The following is a 15,388-nucleotide window of genomic DNA, read 5'->3' on the forward strand; positions in this document are numbered from 1 at the left end:
GGACAGGCTACAGAGGCTGAGAAAATAGAGGCCTATAACTCCAGGTGGTGCAGGGTGCCCGAGCATGGCAAGTTGGTAGAGAAAGAGAAAGAGCATCTTTTAAAGCAGGACACTATGGCCTGGTGGGCAAGAGAGGCAGAGCCTGTCCTCCCTCCCAGAGACCTTACTTCATCTCAGAAACGGTCAATCTCAGTCCATCGCCACACCCTTTGCTTAGCTCTACACATTTGTTACCCTTGGGGATGCCAATTGTTGACCAGATGCAGAGGAAAAGAGGATTTTCCTGCCTCCTTCTCAGCTGCCGTTGCTTTCCTAAGAGCCAAGGTCATTGGCAGGCCAGAGTCCATTGAGGTGGGAAGGAAGGGTCTTATAACAGACCCAAGCGCTGCTTAGGGTCCCCCTGCCACAGCAGTCCCTGTTCTGCATCTCATCATCATTCATGAGGGAAGTAGGCCAGGCCCTGGACCATGCAACCCCACTCTCTTCTGTCCAGTCCTGCACTGCCCTCCTCTTGCCTTTGTTCCCATCACATCAGCTGGGCATCGAAACCCCATACCAGGGCTGCTGGATGACTAAGGACAGAAAGAGCCGGGCAGTGGACAAAGGCAGTCCAAGAATAGAGTCCCTCCACTGTGACTTCCATCGCCCTGGGTAGGACTCTTGTTAGCACAGCAGCAGTCCCGAGGAAGTGCCCTAAAAGAAGGGAGAATTCCTTTCAGAATTAGAAACTGAGCCTCAGGCCAATGACTTGTCCCTAAAAGCTCAGGCGGGCCCTTCCCCCAGCTGGCCAGCAGGTGGCACCACTATCAGCACTTTCAAAACCAAAACTGAATTAAACTGAAAACAGATTTTTTTTGTTTATGCAAATAGTTCATTCTCTACAACATTCCTCCGGGAACGGTTTCCCCCACCTCCCACTCCACCGTCATCCCATCCGCTCCCTCCTCTGCATGACCGTCCTCTGCCTCAACACAGTGGATGAAGACGCTTTCGGGAGAGTGCAGGAGCCCCAAACCGACCTTGAGATATGTGAGTAATGAGGGGGACCAAGAAGGGAGGGAGAAGCCACAGAGGAGAACCTGAGCTTGGGAGACACCACTGCTCCCCACTGTGTTCAGGGAGAGGGACACACTGTCCCCTCCCCACACACCTTACCTGTTCCGAGGAGCACACACATGCACACACCCCGCTCTCCCCTGGAGGACAAAAGGAGACCTTAGCCCCATGAGGTGATGGCCACATCCCTTTCCTCATCCCAGCACAGGATCAGTGAGATGGGGGAACCCACTCTGCTCAGGGGAGTGTCTTCTGTAGGTCACCCCATATTTTATGGAGGTTTCTGTCAGAGGCCTTTAAGGGTCCTTTGGGAGCCCTTTTGGAGGCCATGATAGTCCCATTCCGGGAAGGGGAGGGAAGCGATGGGAGGGAGGTGAAGGACAGTGATGACCTCTGGACTGGACGCTGCCCCGGGGAGGAGAACCCAGTGCAAGCACTGCAGACGCATCCCTTACCCCACCTCCTCCCCCTGGAACATTTCGGTGAGATCTAGAATGGTCAGAGGGAAAACGTCTGCAATGTGATCATTTCATCCACTGCCCCCGCCACTGCCCAAACAACAAGGGTGCCCACCTTCCAGCCCCACAGACACCCCCTTTCTTTTTGGCAGGTGGCTCTTATCCCTCCTGGTGCCAGTCCTGTTCTGCAGGGTGGAAGGCTCCATTCACCTGCCTCAGAAGCTCTTTGGGGAGGTGACTTCCCCTCTGTATCCCAAGCCTTACCCCAGCAACTTAGAGACAACCACTGTGATCACAGTCCCCACTGGATACAGGGTGAAGCTGACCTTCTGGCACTTTGACCTGGAGCCATCTGAGAGCTGCTTATATGACTATGTCAAGGTAGGGGGGCAGGCCGGGAAGGCAGTGAGACTGGGTGTGTCTGGGACCTGCGGACCCGTGTTCCCCACCCGAGGACACAACCCAGCCCCCAAAGAGCCAAAGGAGAAGCGCTGAGAGCCAGGTGATACCAGGATGGGGTGCCCACTGTTTTTAGGGGTCCTCAGTGAGCACAGGACGACGGTACAGGCTCCACTCTCTGGACATATACTGTCTGCAGGAGTCAGAAAAACCTTCCCCATCTGCTGACTTGCTGGGAGTCTTGGGGAAACTGCAGTGCCCAGTGTCCCTCTTTCGATGGAGAGTGTCGCCGTGGCTGTAGGTCACCTGCCTCAACAGGAGCAGAGGAACACAGGGAAGAGCGCGTGTGTGGAGGTAGCTCAAGCATAGCCTCCAGCGGGGACAATGGGCTCAGTCCCCTCACCTCATAACCAAGGACACCTTCCCAGCCCCAGCATTCTAGATCCAATAAAGATGAGTCTCCAGGCTCAAGTAGAGCCTACACCCCCCCCATTCCATTCCAACAGAGCCCCCAGAGGCTAAGGAATAACATAGAGGTGATGCATCTTCCTAGACCACAGTGCTTGAGAACTTGGGGGAGTTGGAGGGAAGGTTGGTGGCAGGGAGAGGGAGGAATGTGGTGGGGGGCAGGGGTCACTCATGCTTTTGAGGGGTGAGGAAAGAACCAAGGAGGCTGGGTGGTGCTTGCCACTGTCAAGGTGGTGGGACCCAGAGGCTCACCTTCAGCTGCGTATATCAGGAGGCATGGCTGGATGTGAGTGGTTTGACCAAGTAACAGAAAATCAAGCAGACAGGTCCAGGCTCAAGGAATGAAGGATGATAAAGGATGGGCAGACAACAAGGGTCCGGTGGAAGATGGGCACGGAGATGGTGGGCATGGAGAATGGTCTGAATCAAGCTGGGGAACATAAAGTAGGGAAGGGGTGATGGACCACATACCAGATACATGCAGAGTTAGCCAAGAGGGGACCCAGGTGGACAGATGGAGTCACCAGGGGAAGTCTGCGGCAAGTAGGAGACAGATAGGTCGGAGGCCATCCCAGCAGTGGGCCACGGAGGAAGTTCACTGACTGTCCTCATGGGATAAGACTCAACAGATCTTCCTCCGACCCCATGTTCTTCCTCCACCAGATCTCTGCTGATAAGAAAACCCTGGGGAGGTTCTGTGGGCAACTGGGTTCTCCACTGGGCAACCCTCCAGGAGAAAAAGAGTTTATCTCCCAAGGGAGCAAGATGCTGCTGACCTTCCACACAGACTTCTCCAATGAGGAGAATGGCACCATTATGTTCTACAAGGGCTTCCTGGCCTACTACCAAGCTGTGGGTGAGTGGCCCCCAGGAGCCCTTTGATCTGGGCTCAGTTATTCTGAGTAAGGGCTAGAAAGGGGAATCTCGAAGCCAAAAAAGCAAAAAGCCTGCCCTTCCCTGTTTTTCCCCTCAACAGTCTTTTCCAGAAGAGGCCTGTCAGCAGGGACTCTGTCCTCCTTCTGCAATGTCCAAAAAGTAGCAGAGGTCCAGGTGGCCAGGAGCTAACTTTACTCTAGGCCTCCGCTGAGTGACCTCACTGAGACCAGTACCACAGCAGATGTGCCCTCACAGGAATATCACCCTTTTTTCTGGACTCTCTTCCAGACCTTGATGAATGTGCTTCCCAGAGCAACTCACTAGAGGAGAGTCTTCATCCCCAGTGCCAGCACCTGTGTCACAACTACATCGGTGGCTACTTCTGCTCCTGCCGTCCAGGCTATGAGCTCCAGAAGGATAATCATTCGTGCCAGGGTGAGGTCAAGTGGTGTGGGAGGGAGATGGGGCTTGCTGGCCAGCTGGGAGTCTCCCCATAATGCCCTCCCTGCTCTGCTCTCTCAGCCGAGTGCAGCAATGAGCTGTACACAGAGCCATCGGGCTACATCTCCAGCCTGGAGTACCCCCAGCCCTACCCTGCTGACCTGCGCTGCAACTACAGCATCCGAGTGGAGCGGGGCCTCACCCTTCACCTCAAGTTCTTAGAGCCTTTTGAAATCGATGACCACCAGCAAGTACACTGCCCCTATGACCAGCTGCAGGTATAGCCATCTGCCCCTGCAAAGAGCCTCCCCTCCTTCCTTCCTCATGGGGGGTGACTCCTCTTGCCCCCACTTCCTGCTGGGTCCTCTGGCCAATTGAAATAGGAATGACCAGCCTCGCAGGTGGGCTGGTCAAGTGTGCACACAACTGGAAGTGAGTCCCAAGATCCTTTTTCCTTCTGGTTGGAAAGTGCACCAAAAGGATTCCCAGCACCTACAACTCCAGCGGGAAATTGTCTGAATTGGAGAGTGAACTTCCCCCCTCCCCACTAGATCTATGCCAGTGGAAGGAACATCGGCGAGTTCTGTGGGAAGCAGAGGCCCACTGATCTTGACACCAGAAGCAATTCTGTGGACCTGCTGTTCTTCACGGATGAGTCAGGGGACAGCCGGGGCTGGAAGCTGCGCTACACCACTGAAAGTAAGGTTGCTGGGGACCTCCCTCACCAGCAGGGGGGTAGAATCAAGGGGAAGGGGAAGCAAGGACAAGTGGCTGATCTGGAAATTAACATGCCCTCTCATCTCCACAATAGTCATCAAGTGTCCCCAACCCAAGACCCTAGATGAGTTCACCATCATCCAGAACCTGCAGCCTCAGTACCAGTTCCGTGACTACTACATTGCCACCTGCAAACAAGGCTACCAGCTCATAGAGGTAAGAGGTCAGGGCTGAGGAGAGAGTGGGCCTAGCCTTCCAGTCATGCCGACGGGTAAGGCCCAGAACGACTAAAGCTCAGCCTCAAAGTTTGAGCTACAAGGGACACCGGGTCTACCAGCTCTCAAATTTGATTGCATGTTGGAAACAGAGTTTAAAAAAATACTGATGTCTGGATTCCCCACCAAAGACTGAGTCCATTGCCCTGGAGTGCAGCCTGGGCATCTGGATTACTGAAAGTTCCCCAGGTGAGCTTTAAGGTTAGCCAAGTGGCTTAGGAACTACCGTCCTCGTCCAATACCTCACTGTAGAAATAGGGACTGGAAAGGCAGGGGTGGAGATAGTGTGCAAAGAGGCACGCTCAACAGCACAGTGCTTGTGTACTGCAGGTATGAGGACCCCAGTCCCCTGCCTCTTGCTCTAGGGTTCTTTCATGTACCTTGGTGGTCACCCCCTGGCCCACCATCTTGTTCTCAGTTTTGCAGACTTGGAAAGAATGTGGTTTTATCAGTTGGTCAAACTCAAAAAAGCTAGTAAACTAAAATGCTATTTGTGGTGTCTACAGATACAGATTTATAATACTGTATAGCTGAAACCTATAAAATGTTATAAACCAATGTTACTTTAAGGAAAAAAAATTATAAATAAATAAATAAATAAAACATTTGTAAAACATACAATTAAAGTCACACCCTGGCCAGGTATCTAGGACTTAACATCCCATCTTTTGTTGAACAAATCCACTCGGAAGATGGAATCAGAGAATCAGAGATCTTTGGTCTAGCCTTCAGTAGTAGTTACTTCATTCAACAAATACTTTAGGAGTTTGCCAAGTGCCAGGCAGTGTTCTAGATGCAGGAGGTACAGCAAGAAGAAACACACATGTTCATTCAGCTCATTGCCCTGACAATAGGGTGTGTCACCCAGCCCAGTTAGCCAGCCGGATGGCTCTTCAGCCCGGGGTTCTGGCCCTGAAGACTCAAATGCTCTGCCAGTGTTACTACCCTGTTTCTAGAGCCTCCACCATCCTCACCTAGGTCATCATGGACATTCTAGAATATAAAGCAAGTAACACATCTTATCTCACATTGTCTATATTTCACTCAACAGCCTTGTTCTCATACATCTCCTCATGCAGGCTTTTCCAGGGCTAATTCTCTGGGATGATGTTTGGTCCTATTAAGACATTCATACTCTCTGACCACATTTCATTTCAGAGGTGCCACGTTCTTGTCTCATTCCTGCCATCTACACAACCACAGCAGTGCTTGGCAGGCATCAACATCTCAAGCACCCTTGGAGGTGGCGAGGGCTGCACAGTATTTTAGGAAGAGACCTTGCCCTGGAGAAAACAGAAGTCTAGGAGGAAGGAAGCGATGCAGAACTAACCTGGCAAAGGGAGAGAAACAGTTCTTCTCCAGAACACAGGCTTGCGTTTAGAGGCAGAAAACACACAGACCACCCTAGGGTTTTTTTTTTTTTCAATTACAAATTGTGGGGTTCAACTGGACCTCAGTGGAAACCAGCAAGAATCCAGAGAAGGATCACTGGGTCTAACAATTAGCCCTCCCCTGACTGTCTGCTTTGTGGCTTAGTGCCCCCATCAGCTACGTAGGGCTGAGATGACTGGCTTGGGAGAAGGATCGGGGATGAATGGCAGAAAGGGAATGGCAGGAAGGGATCTGCCAGGTGTCTATGTGCTAATGGCACCCCAAATTTGCTCAAACAGGGGAACGAAGTGCTGCCCTCCTTCACAGCTGTCTGCCAGTATGATGGCACATGGCATCGTGCCATACCCAGATGCAAGAGTAAGTCAAGTCGCAACTCAGGTGTATCTGCCTCTGGGGACCTCCCACCCCCCAACCTTGGAGACCTAGCCTGAGAAAGTAAGAGGGGTTTGGGACTAAGCCTCTCTTCAAAGCCCCTCAAGTCAACCTGTCCTTTGAAACTTATAGCCCATCTCAGAGAGCAATCAGCCCTCATCTCAGGACTGACATGACCCCAGCAGGATTGGTGGGCTCTCCCGGAACTGGATTTCATACCATCCAGTCCATTCATCCTAAGTGCCCCCCACTGACCATATTTCCCTGAAGATCTCAGCCTCTGGGTGCATTCCTGGTCTGAGGGCAGACAACTCACATTCCTCCCCATCACATACCAGCACAGTCATTCTCAATCCTCACACGGCCTTGTGTTCTTTCCAAGTCAAGAACTGTGGGCAGCCCCGACACCTGCCGAATGGGGCCTTCAATTACACCACCACAAAGGGGGTGAACACCTACCAGGCCAGTATCCAGTATTACTGCCATGAGCCATATTACAAGATGCAGACCAAAGATGGCAGCAGCGAGTCTGAGCGAGGTAGGTCTGAGCAAGGTAGGGTCCCACTGGTCAAGTAGCCACCATTAGCTCCAATCCCCCTACCCAGATGCTATTACTGATAAAATCTTCATAATTGCCTTCCAGTGTTTGGGTGAACTGTCACAAATAACATATAGCTAAGTATTCTGATTTTTTCACAGCATTAAAGCAAAGATATGCGTGGAGCCTCAACACTTTTGAGGTCCCATCCTTATCTATTTGAACCTTCCCCTTTGATCTTGTCTCTATTGGTTCTGAATCTCACCCCTTCATGCCCAGCACACTCGGTGTTCATTGGCCTCTACCTGGTCCCCTCTCCCTTCAGGGGCATACACCTGCACAGCCCAGGGCCTTTGGAAGAATGAGAAGGCGGGAGAGAAGATTCCTCGGTGTTTGCCAGGTGAGTGGAGACCTCCAGGGCCTCCTCAGTGACTCGCACCCCTGCAGGAGCTCGGAAGAAACATGGCACAGAGAAGGAGACAAACAAGTGAGAGACACTCCAGATTGAAGTTGACAGTGGACATCAGGTGTAAGGAAAAAGGAGAGGGGATGGCCCAGGAGAAAGGGACAGGGGCCCAGGGAACCGTAGTCAGCCCTGACGTTGCAGCATCGTCACTAGCAGATGGGAAATCACGGAATAAAAAGAGCAAGGAAAACTCCAGGAAGAAACAAACCAGAACAAGGAGAAAAGGCTGACAACAGTCCAGAGAAGGGAGTAGGGAGTCGTGGGGGAGAAAGAGGACAGGGCACAGATCCGAAAAGAGGGCATGCCAGGGGAACTGTCTGACCATAGGAGGGATGCAGGTAGGCCTGCAGCTCACCTGTCCTTGCTTTCCCTGCCTCTCTCCTCCAGTGTGTGGAAAACCTGTCAACCCTGTGGAACAGAAGCAGCGCATCATTGGAGGGAAGGTAGCCGAGATGGGCAACTTCCCCTGGCAAGCATTCACCTCCATCTACGGGCGCGGGGGTGGAGCCCTGTTGGGCGACCGCTGGATCCTCACAGCTGCCCACACTCTCTACCCCAAGAACCATAACGGGGCAAACAATGCCTCTATAGATGTATTCCTGGGCCACGTAAATGTTACGGACATCCAGAAACTGTCAAACCACCCTGTCCGCAGGGTCATTGTCCACCCAAACTACGTCCAGCATGACTCCCACAACTTTGATGCAGACATCGCCCTGCTGGAGCTGGAAAACAGTGTCACCCTGGGCCCCAACCTCCTCCCCATCTGCCTCCCCGACAACGAGAACTTCTATGACTCGGGTCTTATGGGCTATGTCAGCGGCTTTGGGATTATGAAGAATAGGCTAACTGATGACCTGAAGTTTGTCCATCTGCCTGTAGCAAGGAGACACATGTGTGAGAGATGGCTCCGGTATAAAAGAAGGACTGATGTGTTTTCTCAAAACATGTTCTGTGCTGGGGACCCGACTCTGAAGCAGGATGCTTGTCAGGGGGACAGCGGAGGGGTCTTTGCTGTGAGGGATGAGGAAACTGACCGCTGGGTGGCCACAGGGATCATCTCCTGGGGCATCGGGTGTGGCAATGGGTATGGTTTCTACACCAAAGTACTCAACTATGTGGATTGGATCAAGAAAGAGATTGAAGAGGAGGGCTGAGCCGACAAGTCACCAGGTCAGAATTCCAAGAAAAGTGTGTGAAAAAAAAACCCTGATCAGCTATTGATAACCACTGAGAATTCATATTAAAATCACTGATGCAGAAAGACACTGTGTAAAATAAATTCTCTTTTCTATAGTCCCATCCACATTCTTCCCTTGCAACAACCCAAAGAGTACATTTCCTTTGTTAAAAAAAAAATGAAATTCAACTGAGTAAATTTTAGAGAGCATATTGATTTCATTAATTTGGGCAAAAAGGAAGGCACTCCAAAGAACTATACTAAATAGAAGGCTTTTAAAGGCAGAAAAGGGGTAGGGGAAAGAATTTTCTAGCAAAGAGTGGATTATTTCAGGTAAGGTCACCTGGCTTTGGGGAATGGCAGGGTTCTGTCATCCAAGTCACCTCACAAGCTCTGACCAGAAAATCCCAGGTTGACTAATTTTAAGGTTCCATTCCTGAGGGAGATTAAAACCGTGATTAAGGTAGGTGTTAAATCTCAGTTTGGTGATGTGGACTTAGCACAAGGGACTCCATTTTGTGCCTATTGTCTCTTTTTTCAACACCTTCCTTTATGCAGAGGGTCTAGTTCATAATCTCACATTATCATTGTCCTTTTTGATTTTGATACTATTGGATAATTGAATAAACTCTTTACAAATAAAATGTTGTGAGACCTTCCAGAGTGGAAAATGAGTTAACATGGTATTTAATCAATATAAATATTCTATAAGGTCATTGCAATCTTATGATTTACAATAAATGTATATTTGGTCATTCAGATGATCAAAATATATGCTTTCATATGTATTTGGTCTTCTCCGTGGTCCCTGGTTCACATCTCCCAAAACCCTTGGAATTTCCTCAGCTATAAGAGCATCTTTCAGTGTAATATTTGATCTCTGAACTTCAGTTCCCAATTCTGGGTTTATGTTAATGAAGTGACTCTTGGAAAGTACCTTGGAATGGCTGAAAGTACCTTGGAATGTCAGGGGAACCAATGCTGAACTGGAGGACTGGAACTTTCAGTCCTATGCCCTGATTTCTGATAGGGGAGGGGTGTTGGAGGTTGAATCAATCACCAATGACCCGTTTTGTAATCAACCACCCCTATATAATGAAGCCTCCATAAAACCCAAAAAGGAGGATGTTCCGAGAACTTCCAGGTTGGGGAACCAGAATGTTTCCCATGTGCCACCATACTGGGCCCCAAGTCCACAGGCTCAGAAGCTCCTTTGTTCAGGACCTTGCCCTATCTATCTCTTCATCTGGCTGTTGATTCAATGTCCTTTGTAATAAACCAATAACATAGAAAGTAGATGGGTATCCTGAGTCTTGTGAGTCACTCCAGCAAATTAATTGAACCCAAGGAGGGGTTTGGGGACCTCTGACTTATTGGCAGGAAACAATTTGGACTTGAGATAACAATCTGAAGTGGGACAGCCTTGGGACCCTGAGCCCTTGACCTGTGGAATCTGATGCTGTCTCCAGGTAGATAGTGGCGGAATTGAGTGGCATGGTAGGACACCCTGCTGGCATGGGACAGTAGTCTGGTGGGGTGGGGCACCTACCCACAAATGTCGGAGTTGGTTCCAAACCACTTAGTCATGTTTAAAATATTTACTTGGTCTCCCTGGTGGCCTAGGGTTTAAGTCTCAGCCCTGCCACCATGAAGGCCTGAGTTTCATCCCCAGCCAGAGAGCTAACCCGCATATGGCACAGCAGACCTCTCCCGTTTCATTCACTGCTCCCCTCAGCAGTGTATTTCAGCCAGTCTGCCTGTTCTGCTCCCCGCTTTGTTTCTGGTGACTCTTCTCACCCCCTGCATCTCTAGCTTGCAAAATAAATAAAAATCTTACAATAAAGGAATAGTTCTTTTAAAAAAATCAAAATATTTACTTGGGAATACAAGGAGAACAATTAAATGTATGCACACATTTACAATTAGCATCATGGATAACAGCTTATTTCTATATTTTGTTCTGATTGTTCAAGATGAAGAAACTCCTGCTTTTGCCATCTAGAGAGTGACAAACACAGCAACATTTTTTCCCCACAGTTCTAAATATTCCTTAAGAGAGAAGTGAAATGAAATTTGTGTTTCCATGTTGAATCATGAAAACTATTTCTAATTAAAAGATAATAAAATAAAATAAAAAGATGCTAACAGGTAGGGAAAAAAATATTTTTTTCTTGTGAAGTTTTGTTTTTATCAGGTTATATAGGAGATGGGTTAGAAAACACCCCACTAGGGAAATGTGCATTCTGATCTTCCTGAGCGAGTTCTGGGAATGTTTTCTTCACTTGGCTCTGCCGCTCTTGCTGCCCCTAGTCCCTTCATGTGCACTGCTTCATGTTCACTGGCTGGTCCTGGAAATGAATTTCCTCTTTTACTTGGAGACACCCGTTTCCTGCCTCTTCCTGATGCTTCTTCTTAGGGGAAAGCTCTCCTCTTGGGAAGAAATCTGTGGACAGCTGTCTATTCAGTGTCACTGCTAACAAACTCCTTGTAAAAAGTTTTCTTTCTTGCATCTTACAAGAGACTGACTGGTGGCCCATGCCATTCTCCCAAGGAATCCCCAGCGGGGGGAGGGGTGTTTGTGTTTGCTTGTTTGTTTGTTTGTTTTCTTTTGGGGCCTTTCAAGCGTTTCTCCCCTGTTTTCTAGCTTCCTAGTAATCTCAGCAGCTTCCCCTTCTGCCTGAACCTTGCCCTCCCTTCAGTACACCCAGATTCTTTCATGGAATCTCTCCAGTCTCACAGAAGGACAGCCGCTCCTCAACTTGTTCTCAAAGCCTCTCCCCAATTATGCTTATGGGTATATCAGAGAAGCAATCATTTCATGAGGCAACGCTGCATTGAAAAATGATATATAACAATAATAACTTGGATTCTCTAATATATATTTAAAGGTCAGAGAAGGACACAAAACTTGGAATAAGCACTAGAAGTATTTACAACAGAATGTTATGACATTATTGCCCAACCAACCACTCTAGACTTGTTTGAACAACTTTGTATAAACTAACATGGACAAGCCTGAACTCAGGAAGATCAGTTCAGACTTAAAAACTTCCTGAGTAAAGACAAGTTGTTAAATCCAAATGTATGTCCACAATCCCTTATCTGAAATCTGTGATAATCAAATACCTCTCAATAATCAAGATTTTAAGGATTTTGGAAATGTAATATACTATCTAATATGCAATGTCCTCAGCAAAGTCTTAAGGAGTCACCTTATAATAAAACAGATGAATAATTCTTCAGAAAAATGCTCAACTGTTCACAAAACTGAAATAAAGACTCAAAACAACTCCCTGTCAGTTCAGATCAGGTTTTGCTTCTGACTTAACTTTCAATGCCAAACTTATAAAATTACTTTCAGTTTGTAAGAACATCTTAGATTTCAGGATTGTGGCCTTAAATAGAAATGACAGGACTTTTTCTCAAAGTTTACACAAAAGTATACATAAACAAGCAATGTGCATCATTTGAGGGAGCATGTTGGTTGCCATTTTTTTAATGGTTGGAAATGTTTGCAGAAAGAAGCACTTCCAGGACTCTACTGGGGAAGGAGATGGAAACCCTAAAAATGAAAAGTAAACAAAAAAAGGGGAATTACATTATTTCTAAATTTCCTAGCAATGTAAGATTTCCTGGCAAATGTAAGAGCCCCTAATCTTTATAGTCACCAAAAGCAACCTCAGCCAGAGTCCACTAACTGCCGTTATCTTCCTAGTTCCAAGTCCCTGGGGTGTCTGAACCCCACCAGGAGACTGCTTGGAGCCAGAAATAGGGGCTGAGCCTCCAATGAGCTGAGCTGAGCTGAGCTGAACTGTCTGCTGATCTCCCAGGCACACCCCAGCTGGAGATATTTCCCCAGTATGGTCATGCTATAAAAGTTACGATAATGAAAGCTGAACACACCAGGAAGAGTAAAGGAGTTGCATTTATTTTGTTTTTTCAATAAAGACTCTATACAAACTGTTAAGAAGGCAACTGACAACAGTTATTTGGTAGAATGTAAAAGCAAGCATTGCTATAGACAAGGGAGGAACAGCTGAGTTCATCCAAAGGCGAAATTGCTTTGATAAATCTAAGTGTTATGAGTGCAGGGGAAGTGGACACTTAAGTTACACTTATCTTAAAAGTATGCTTGGAGAAATGAAACTGCAAAGAAGAAAGAAAAAGAAAAAAAAATTCCTGAACCAGAAGAAGCAGTTGAAGAAGTAAAAGAAAGTGATGATTAAGAGGAAGATCATGCTGCTGACAGGCTTCATCAGACACTAGTTTTCAGAAAGTCAGAATGGAAAAACAAAATAAACCCACTTTCAATAGTTCAAGATGCCCAAGGACAAAGGAAAGTACATATTCAGCGATGAGGAAATAACTTAGTGATTAAAATTGTATTTATTCTGTAAATATCATTTTTAACATTTTTAATCATAAAACACAAACTTCAGTCGGGACTAAAGATTACTTTTAGATTTTGACTAAGCCTCAGACTAAGTATAAAAATACTTAGTATTTTTATAGTATCAAATAGTTTTTACTTTAAAAAAATTCAGAATTGAAAAAATAATTTTAAAATGTCATATTTCTTTCTTGTCTCAGCAGAGTAATAAAAAAAAATCAAGATTTGCTAATCATTAATCTTGAAAACAGTTCATTTGACTAGAGAAGAAAATGCAATCATAGGAATGCAGTTGCCATCTTGAAGCAGCAATGAGAGTGTCCCTCCCTGCCTTGGAGCCATCCTTCCCCTCCCCTAAGTTTAACAAACCTCGATTTATGCCTTTAAGATCTTGCTTTTTCCTTGCATACTGAGGACAAAAGGCCTTGCTGCAAAGGAGCTTCAAAACAAAGACAAGGATGAAATCTTGCAAAAATAACTTCAGAATTGTACACACACACACACACACACACACCATGTTTGTGTAGTGAAGACTGGTATGCTGGCCCCTAGCCCACTCCCCCTTTTCATTCCTCTGTGACTCCAGTTAAATACCCCTCCAACCCCTCCTCAACACCCCCCACACACACCCTTCCCCTCTCTGCTAGTGAGCAGGACCGTAATCTTTCAGGCTCTAGTCTAGTAGCCTCCTCATTTGTCAACAAATAAAAGAAACTGCTTCCTTTCTCCTCAAACTCTGTTCTTCTAATGGCAAAGGGGAACTGAAATCAGAAATTACAGAATTCTGGTATCAATCTCAAGAAAATACATATTAAAATGATGTGTTTATGAAGTTCTTTATAAAAGTTTATTCACATCTAATTGGTTTATGTGAGAACTCAAAGTAAATTTCATCTTTAAAATAAAAACTTTATAAAGACTGAAAAAGTTGAATAATCTATTTTTATTAAATACTAATAAAATGTTTAAGAGAATTTTGTCTTTGAAAGAAGAGTAAACAGGGCCTCCCCGCTGGCACAGCAGTTGAGCACTGGGTTGAGATGCTGCCTGCAGCCTCTGCAGCACCAGTTCAACCCCCGGCAGCCAGGGCAAGGGTCCCACATGGCGCAGTAGGCCTTTTCTGCCGCCCACTGCTCCCCTTAGCAGTGTACTTCATCAGTCTGCCTGTTCTGCTCTCCGCTCTGGTGAATTCTCTCACCCTCCCAGCTTCTGACTGTACCCAGTGCTTGTATAAATAAATAAATAAATCTTTAAAAAAAAAAAAAAGAAAGAAAGAAAGAAGAGTAAATACCTGAGGTGATAGATGTGTTAATTAACTCATTGGGGAAATTGCTTCACCACAGATAAGTATACAAATCATCACGATGTACGTGTTAAATATCTTAAATTTTTATTTCCAATCATACCCCAACAAAGCTGAAAAACAGTTTGTTTTTTTAATTTAAAAAATAGATTTGCAGAAAACATGAAGTTACATTTTCACAGAATATGTTTCTGACTCTTGGACTTACAAAAAAAGCAAATTTAGAGAATCCCAAAATTTCTCTAACCCATTCCAGGCTGGTACAGTTTCCAGGAAGTTCCTTCCCATCACCTAAGTCTTCCGGGCCCCTGGGTACCATTTTTCCTCCCTTGCTGACACACCAATCCATTTTATTCTGACCAAAGAAATGCAACCAGTCACCTGCTTTTAACATCTTAGTCTATTTTAATAAAAGTTAATGCATTTAGTTATTTATTGAAGCTATTTATTGAAGCATTGCATTATAACACTGTAAATTTCAGGATGGAATCATTAAAATCAAGGTGTGTCGGGCCTCCCCTGTGGCGCAGCGGTTGTGCGCCGGGTTGTGAGGCTGCCCGCTGCCTCTGCAGCGCTGGTTCGATCCCCGGCTGCTCGCCAGCCACCAGAGGAGGGTCCCACATGGCGCGCAGACCTCTCCTGCCGCCCGCTGCTCCCCTCAGCAGTGTATCATCAGTCTGCCTGTTCTGTTCCCCGCTCTGGCTCTGGTGAAATCTCTCACCCTCCCGCGCTTCTGACTGTACCCAGTGCTTGTATAAATAAATGAATAAATAAATAAATAAATAAATAAATCTTTAAAAAAAAAAAATCAAGGTGTGTATATGAGACTGTAAGTTCACTACTGAAAGTCCTATCCTTCACGATACCATTGTCTCTTTTTTCCTGTTTGCCCACCCCTCTTTTCCCTTCCCTTCTGGCAGTCCAAAAGTTTTTTTTTGTTTGTTTTTTTGTTTGTTTTTTTGTTTTTATTTAGCTCATTTATCTCTTTGTTTTGTCTCTCCACATCTCACATGTGAGTGAAATCACATGGTGTTTTATTTCTCTCTCTGACATTTCA

The 15,388-nt window shown here is 46.6% G+C and overlaps 1 protein-coding gene across 1 annotated transcript; it reads left to right on the forward strand.

Moving 5' to 3' along the window:
• Positions 1-950: 950 nt before the first annotated feature.
• On the forward strand, positions 951-8,683 carry C1R (complement C1r; the record flags this gene model as incomplete). Its single annotated transcript, XM_084256092.1, has 11 exons — positions 951-1,029; positions 1,645-1,895; positions 3,045-3,237; positions 3,546-3,692; positions 3,780-3,976; positions 4,250-4,397; positions 4,510-4,631; positions 6,361-6,439; positions 6,837-6,992; positions 7,318-7,392; positions 7,846-8,683. 11 exons carry the CDS (start codon positions 951-953, stop codon positions 8,613-8,615), a joined length of 2,217 nt encoding a protein of 738 aa, XP_084112218.1. The 3' UTR covers positions 8,616-8,683.
• Positions 8,684-15,388: the final 6,705 nt, after the last annotated feature.

This window comes from Talpa europaea, assembly GCF_964194135.1.
Source record: "Talpa europaea genome assembly, chromosome: 15".
Classification (NCBI taxonomy): domain Eukaryota; kingdom Metazoa; phylum Chordata; class Mammalia; order Eulipotyphla; family Talpidae; genus Talpa; species Talpa europaea.